The sequence below is a fragment of the Patiria miniata genome, unplaced genomic scaffold (assembly GCF_015706575.1).
Source record: "Patiria miniata isolate m_02_andy unplaced genomic scaffold, ASM1570657v1 HiC_scaffold_13, whole genome shotgun sequence".
Classification (NCBI taxonomy): Eukaryota; Metazoa; Echinodermata; class Asteroidea; order Valvatida; family Asterinidae; genus Patiria; species Patiria miniata.
Window position 1 is genome coordinate 6,575,725 of NW_024037051.1, and position 7,748 is coordinate 6,583,472.

At 40.2% G+C, this 7,748-nt stretch overlaps 1 protein-coding gene across 1 annotated transcript; it reads left to right on the top strand.

The window, feature by feature from the left end:
• Positions 1–32: 32 nt before the first annotated feature.
• On the top strand, positions 33–5,226 carry LOC119721131 (nuclear nucleic acid-binding protein C1D-like). The gene is made up of 6 exons (XM_038191014.1): positions 33–236; positions 2,060–2,126; positions 3,305–3,360; positions 3,983–4,037; positions 4,479–4,544; positions 4,990–5,226. Exons 1-6 carry the CDS (start codon positions 63–65, stop codon positions 5,058–5,060), a joined length of 489 nt encoding a protein of 162 aa, XP_038046942.1. The 5' UTR covers positions 33–62; the 3' UTR covers positions 5,061–5,226.
• The last annotated feature ends 2,522 nt before the right edge of the window (positions 5,227–7,748 follow it).

Consider the following 7,748-nt stretch of genomic DNA (forward strand, 5'->3'; position numbering starts at 1 on the left):
GCTGCGCAAACTGAATGAAAATATATTATATTGATGTTTCGGGCACCAGCGAATAAATCAAGATGGCAGCCCACATGGAGATCGAGGCAGCAGATCGTGGCGGCTATGATTTCAAGGCAGACAAGTACCCAAAAGAAATCACCAACAGTCTTCGTGCATTCCAAGATTCATTAACCGAGGTGGAGAACGTTCTGGCTCCGTTACGAAATGCTTCCATGGGTGACGTTCACAGCAAGGTACATTGTAAATTCGTACTTTTATGGCGTGCGCGCCCATTAATGACATCGCATACAACCCGCATACACAGTCCGTCACAGCGCTATCTAATTCTACCTCCATGATGTACCCTAACGTGGCGCGGCCCCCAACGTGGCGCACTTTGATTGTTCGCCTGTAGCGCCTAGCTAGAGCAATAGTTTTAACTGAAATTTCACAGAAAGTGAAATTTCATCAAGTTCTAAACACTCCCGTTCATAAATCGCGAGTTTATTTACCCGTTACAAAGTTAGAAGAAAAAATTATTTTGGCGTGATTTTCCGCTTGTATTTTCAAGTGCAAAGTGAACCCTTTGAAAATGCCCTGAAAATATAAGAAAATAATTTTCTGAAAAACATCTGGCTTGGTATGTTAGTAGAGATAATAATGATTTATCAGAATTTATCAAGTTTCTTAAATGTTAATTTGGAATATATATATAAGTGCTTAAAATTTATAACATTGACAAACGTATATTTCCAGTTCTAAAATAAACTAAGAAGGACAAAATTGTTCTTCTTAAGTTCTTGTACTTTTAATATTGCCCCATGACTGTCTGTTTGTGTCTTTGTGTTATATTACATAACTTGATATTCAAGCGGTATATACTAGTCATAAAGATTTGATGGAAAGAATGTCGCAACCTGACGCTACTTCAGCGGTTGTGTACAAAGTCTATGGAGAGTCAAGAATTTCCTAACAAAATTGGAAATGTGTTTCAGTCCCAGATTCATGTGTTATCATCATTTTTGCAACGAATTACCTTCATTGAGATGATATATGGAGAAAAAAGCGGTGTCAGGTTGCAACACTCTTTCCCATTTGATTCCTGTATGCTGTCCATATTACCCCAAACTATATACATGTACGTGTAGTTCCAAGAGGAGCTTTTAAAATTTTAGGGAAGAATGGACTTCTTGGCCAAGAATTAAATGTTCCCTAAGTAATGGTATATTTTTCGGTTATTTATTTTTGTTACTGAAACCAAGGATTCCTCAAAAGTGCCCTAGGCACTGTAGCTCACAAGCCTTAAAGCCAGAGTCCATCATTTGCAGCTATCCAAAAAGTAACTGGCGTAATTTTTGTTGAGAAACATACTTGGTTGAAAGATACAGGGACTAAACTCCCTGTGAAATTATTCTTTCTGGCAAGCTGTTATTTAATTTAAAGAAATGATCAAAAGAAGGCCTTTCGAACGGTGTTTCTTAAGAAGCACCGTAGGAAATTCAAATTAGTAGTTCGTTTTGTTAATCGGCGAAGCGCGCGCAAGCATTGGCACGACGCACACGCGCAGGCGGTTACTATAATTCGTCGGATCAGTGCGCGATATCGCTTAGCTGCAATCGGCTCAGTGTCTCGGACGCTGAATTCAGGCCCAATTCAAAACATGATTCAGCAACTTTTGATTTGAAATCAAGATCCTAGATTGTTGTTTTCTCGAAATATACAGCTAAAGCTGAGCTGAAACTTCATCAGGTTAGTTGTTCAGCACCCTTCTTTAGTTCTTGAGCACTTTTGTTGCTTTAGACGAACAAAATGCACAAATTACAAATGATGGACTGTACCTTTAAGAAGCCTGAATAAACCTGTAGAGAGGAGGCAATGAGAAGAAGTTACAGGTTTAGAGGTGCCAAACTCCAGAAGAAGATTCTGAGGAAAATCCACAGAATCAGGCAGGGACTGAAAACCCAATCCAGATGTTGGCCCAGACAGGAATCAAATCGGGTCACAGCGGTGGAAGGCGAGGAAAGTGCTGCTACGCCAACCTCAAATTAATTTTTTTTCCCCTTTTCAATTATCACAGCTGCAAGCACTAGATCGGGCGAAACTGGAGCTAGTGTCTGCTTATGCCATCAATTCAATGTTCTGGAGTAAGTTCAGTTTGATTTCTGTTTTAAAGAAGATTCATATTACGTTAAACTTATTTTATTTAAGCAGTATACTTTATTAATCATTTTATCCCATCACTATGATTTGTATATGATCAAATGTTGCATTGGAGAGATGTAAAGTCAATATATCCCTTTGCTGACTGTTTACTCAGATCTCCCTGAGGGCATGTAAGAAAAATTCACAGGCTTACTCGGGTGGAACTCGAACCCACGACCTCTTGCTTACTAGTGCAGACGTCTTTCCACTCGACCTCTGAGCTCTTTGACCAATGAGTGTGCTTGTCGCTGGCTAGTTTGGTGGTCGAGACGAGTGGTAAGACATCTGCACTAGTAAGCAGGAGGTCTCGGGATCAGGTCCCACCCGAGTAGCTTGTGAATTCTTTCTGGCAGGCCCTTTGACAACTCTGGGTAATAATAATAATAATATCGGAGTCTTATATAGCGCACGTACATGTATCTACCAACTCTTAGGTACTCAAGGCGCTGGAGATATGTCTATTATTAAAGAAAGGTAAATAAAGTTTATGAGAAATATGAGACCCATTATGTAGCACCTTATAAGGGTTTACAAGGTGCTGCGGCGCATATTGCAGCCACTGCCAGAAACACCGGGGCAAACCCCTTCTCTTTAGCGATAAGTGTTACTGGGTTCTTGAACGTGCATTACACAACACACGGGACCTACGGCTTTACGTCCCATCCGAAGGACGAAGCAATAATGGTAAAGTGCCTTGCTCAAGAGCACAAGCACCATGTTCACACAGTCAGGATTCGAACCCATGTACCACGGCACACGAGTCGAACACCGTAACCATTGGACCACAGCACCCCACAGTATACAGTATTAAGGAAAAAACTTGGTGAAGGGCAAATCCAATATTGAATTGATATAAATTAATCCCATCTACAGCTGGAGGTTCACTTCCCGGCTTTGAACAGTTTGATAAATTTAGTTCTGAAGCCTTGGACCAAACCAGCACAGCCCCTGCAACTGTTTACAAATGTATATGTGAACGCAAAGGACTTCAATACTGCTTGACTTTCCAGATTCACAACATATATCACACGATCACAACATAGATTTGACACTTGCCCTGGTTGAGAATCGTTCCTTTGCAACATCCTAAGGAATTGTTTTCTTCTCTGTCTCATTTCAGTGTACCTCTGCACACAAGGAGTGAACCCACGAGAGCATCCAATCAAACATGAACTGGTAAGGATATCAATGTACAATCCACAATGGAATTCGCACAAATAATGCCGTATGAATGAACATACTTGTACTGAAGATTAACTGCTTTCTCTAACTGTTTCATGTCTTTTGACTGAATGTTTCATGTCCAAAATATCAAAAGTGTTTGTATTCCATCTCACAGAGTGTTTTGAAACATTTTCTTCATCGTCTCGTCTCCTGACAATGACAACATCGTCTCCTGACGATGACTAGAGCAGGCTAGTCAAAACGTTGAGACCAAAGACAAGTTCTTTTAGAACTAAGCAGGACTGTTCTTATCAGAACTAAAAACTACCTAGCAAAAGTTGATAATAAGCAGGACAAGTTCTTATCAGAACTTAACATCTACTGAGCGACAGTAGTTATTACCACATGGTGTTACCGCAAACCGAAACAAAAAATGTTCTTGCTCAAATAAATGGAGTGGCTCATCCTTCCTGGATAAGAATAAATGCCGAAATGAGAAAATTCAGATTGAAACCTAATTACAATGTATAATGACCGTTGCACATTCACTAAAACAGAATTTCACTATTTACAGGTGTTTGTTTGTGGTCTTAAACATGTAATGATGACATTTTCTTTTTGCCATTTTTGTCAGGGGCGTATACAGAAATATATGAACAGAGTCAAAGAGATAGTGGATAAAGAAAATGGTAAGTGCATACTAGTGTAAGTGGTACACATTTTTTTTCAGTTTATTTAAAGCATTTTTTTTTCAGCCAATTTTTTTACCTACGAATTCAGTGCAAGTCCATTTTGCAGTAATTTTGACTGCAATTCACTTTTAAAGATGTTGAATGAAACTTTCTGTCACATAAAAATAGTGCCCTATGTTGATGCCATTATTCACAACATGTAACATCAAGTATTCATTGGACAGCAAATAGTTACAAGTCAATAAGGGGTTATCAATATGAGTAAGCGTGTGCGTAATGCACACACGTGTAATTATGCTAAAGAGAAACTCGTATAGAACACCTTTTCTACTTGCCATTAGACTACCAATGCCTTGAGAAGATGCATCTCAGTAAGCATCAGCACATGAGTGATGAAGTATATCAATCTAATATTTTTGGTTTTCATTTTTATTTCAGCTGCCAAATTGGACAAAGGAGCAGCCAAGCGCTTTGTGAAAGCTGCACTATATGATGCCAATGAAGGTAAAACCTCCCCCCCCCCCCCCATAAGAAGTGTGGGATGATTATACTAGCAGCTTCTTGCCCAAAGAGCATTACCACAAATGCAATTTGCCCTAGAGGGCGTGGCCATGCGTGTTGTGCCCTTGAGTAAGGCGCTTTACCTCAATTACTCCTCTCAACCCAGGTGTTAAATGGGTACTGGGATTATTCAATGCTGGGAGGGTATCAGACTCGCTGTGGAGGTGTGGCGTTCCCCCCACAGCGGCATTTGATAGACTCGAGTCTTGCCCAATCGCCTCGAAAGAGAGATGGGCGCTCCGTTCCTGTGAGTTCAGGTTCGTCCCCCCCCCCCCCCACATCTTAAGACTTTCCACCATGCAACCCTTCAAGTCTTACCTATGATGGCTCAAGTCTTGACAGATTTACTTTATAAACTTCACATTCGCCCTTGTTTCTATCTGCCTAGGTAAGGACAAGCAGAAGGGGAAACGGAAAGCCACGGATGACACACAGTCAGGCCCATCAAAGAAAAGGTGACATGCTGGACCTTAGACGATCAGAAAAATATTCAAGCCAGCCAGATGTCATGATAGGCCATCAGCCTGGGGGTTTGGTCAGTATCAAATCAGGGCATAAATGATTATAATGAGCATGCGCAAGGTATACCGCCCCTATAGTGGTAACAAGCATTTTGATGGACATTTTGAAAAAAAAGGGTGATAACACCCAAACAGCTGCCACCGCTGCAAGGCTATCACATATTTTCCAACTCCGAAGGTGTATACCTTGCCAAAAATCGCTATGACGTTTATTCCCCTCATTTAATACCGGTGGCCAAAATTTTGGACCGAGGCTGATGGCCTATGACTTTCGTTCTGAATAGATGCCATCTGCCAGATTGTACATTGTCAACGATTGGTGGAGCTCAGTGTATTGAGTGCAGTTGATGCCTTGCAAGTCTCTTGCAGGAACTGTCGATGGGTGTGGCGTTTTGTGTTTTATTCAAGCTTTGTCTGTGGTGATTCAACTGTGAGGGAATAGAAATCAATACGAACTTCAGGTTGCAATTCTTCTTAAGATGGGCTGTCTTTTTTGATACGTTTACTGGTACATTGTAAGTACTTAAGTGTCTGTTTTCAACATGCTCATGAGGACAAGTTTAGAGAAGCGAATTCACCCATGAGAGTAGTTCCCCCAAAAGTGTTTATTTGTAAGGTAATGTCAATACAACGTGCACCGTGTGCTGTGACGTGTTATTACATGATTGATTGAGGACACTCTTTACTGCTATTAGGCTCTGTTTGAAGGACATTTTTCTTGTGCTGTATTATATATTATCTTCAAGCAAACTTGTATTCCCGATGCCGATTGGTCGATCCATGGCAACAACAGTGTGATATTATACTGTGTCACACGGTCCATATCGCAACCTGCATATTGCGCTATTCCAAGATGCGAGCGACATTCCAGCTGCATGCCCTAAAGCGCTGTGCGTCAAGTTTGCTTGAAGATAAATTTGTTATCACCCTCGGCTCATGGAACACGGAAAATGTAGTGTGTCTGTGTCCCACATACCACTCGGGCTTCAGCCTCGTGGTATGTGGGACACAGACGCACTACATTATTCCGTGTTCCACTTGCGCTTGCTGGATAACTTTAATTGTAACCCATTGACTTAAACAAGGCACATTCTGTCATACGAAATTGCAATTTGGCCCTATGGTCTGAAATTTATGAAAACCAAACCGTGGTATAAATATTAATGGAATCAGGGCTGTACTGAGGATATTTACAGACAGGAATACAGATATCCATTTTAGAAAAACTGTTTTATTTGCACATATTTATGCACACATCAAGCTGTATTAATACGAAGATTCAAACTCAATAGCAGTGTTGTAGTACCCGTACTCAGTACTCGAGTACTTTTTTAGAATACTTGTACTTGGTTTCGTACTCGATTATCAAAATACTCCGACTCAAATTCACGGTATTCATACTTCCTAATCAAAGTACTCGTACACCATTATAAGGACTCGGGGGGGGGGGGGGGGGGAAATCGAATAAATTTTTCATGAAAACAATCTCCTTGACTTAGAGACACACGTGCTCCGTTTTAATGGTGCTAATAGAATAGTACCGGCCTGTAGAGAGGATTGAATTAATATGTTGGTCTTTGCAGAGACTACACGCTTGATTTTTATGTACAATGTGTGGCTGGTGTCTGCCTGGTATCTCATTACGTGAGATTTTAATTGTTTTCACTTGAGAGTACTCCATAAAGTACTGGTACGCATACTTGTACTCGAAGGTCCAAGTACTTGGACTCGCGTACCTGTACTCTTGCTCAAGGGTCAAAGTCCTGGGTATTCTGCAGTACTTTGTACCCGGATAAAAGTATTCGACTACAACACTGCTGAATAGGGCTAGGTGGGTTGGTAATGTGGGTTTTCCGGCTATTTAAAATAAATTCATTCTAATTCACCAACTCTAACATTCAATTTCGTCAAAAAAAATTTCACACGCTTTTAACAAAACCAAATTAGTCATTTACCATTCAATTTTAAAGTTTGGTCACCGGGTCGAAAATATTCATCATATAGATCAAATTCGTCTAAGCTGTTGCTGAATGGCAGCATTCAGAGATCGAATTCATCTCATATAAATCAATTAGACCAATTTGATTTCTGAATAACAAGGTTTGGCATAGACGAGACGAAATTGAATACTCCAGGATGAAAAAGCTAATTGTTTGAATTTACTTGAACTAAATTTGAAATTGTCTGACATTAATTGTCAAAATTAAACATTAGAAGTGCACTAAACCGATGTTGATGGATGAATTTGAATATTAGAAACGATGAATTCAAATGATACACGTTTTAAAATAGCCAGGAAAACCTATACAATTGCATATTCCATTCAGTTTTTGAGTCCCTTACATTCTGTTGATATTACCTTTGTTTCCTTTTTGAGTTCATGCATGTACTGCCCACTATATATGCGGCACTCTCTTTTTGCATATTCAGTTGCAAAATGTCCCTCAATATTAGGCTGCGTCGGAATTACTTGGGTACGGCCAGCAACAACATACGTGTCTATGGGACAGAGATTTCAGTTGCTTCCATAGGTGTAAATTGCAAGGCGTAACCAAATAATTTGGATGCACACCTTCAGCTTTTGGTGTGTAAATTTGCTCAATGAAGTCTAGTCTGTGCCACCTAA

What these genes read in the sequence shown, in the direction of transcription:
- LOC119721131 (XM_038191014.1), top strand. Translation starts at nt 63, where the DNA reads ATGGCAGCCCACATGGAGATCGAGGCAGCAGATCGTGGCGGCTATGAT. An exon ending in ATCCAATCAAACATGAACTG is followed by an intron (nt 3,361 to 3,982) that starts GTAAGGATATCA and finishes CATTTTTGTCAG; the next exon opens with GGGCGTATACAGAAATATAT. An exon ending in ACTATATGATGCCAATGAAG is followed by an intron (nt 4,545 to 4,989) that starts GTAAAACCTCCC and finishes CTATCTGCCTAG; the next exon opens with GTAAGGACAAGCAGAAGGGG.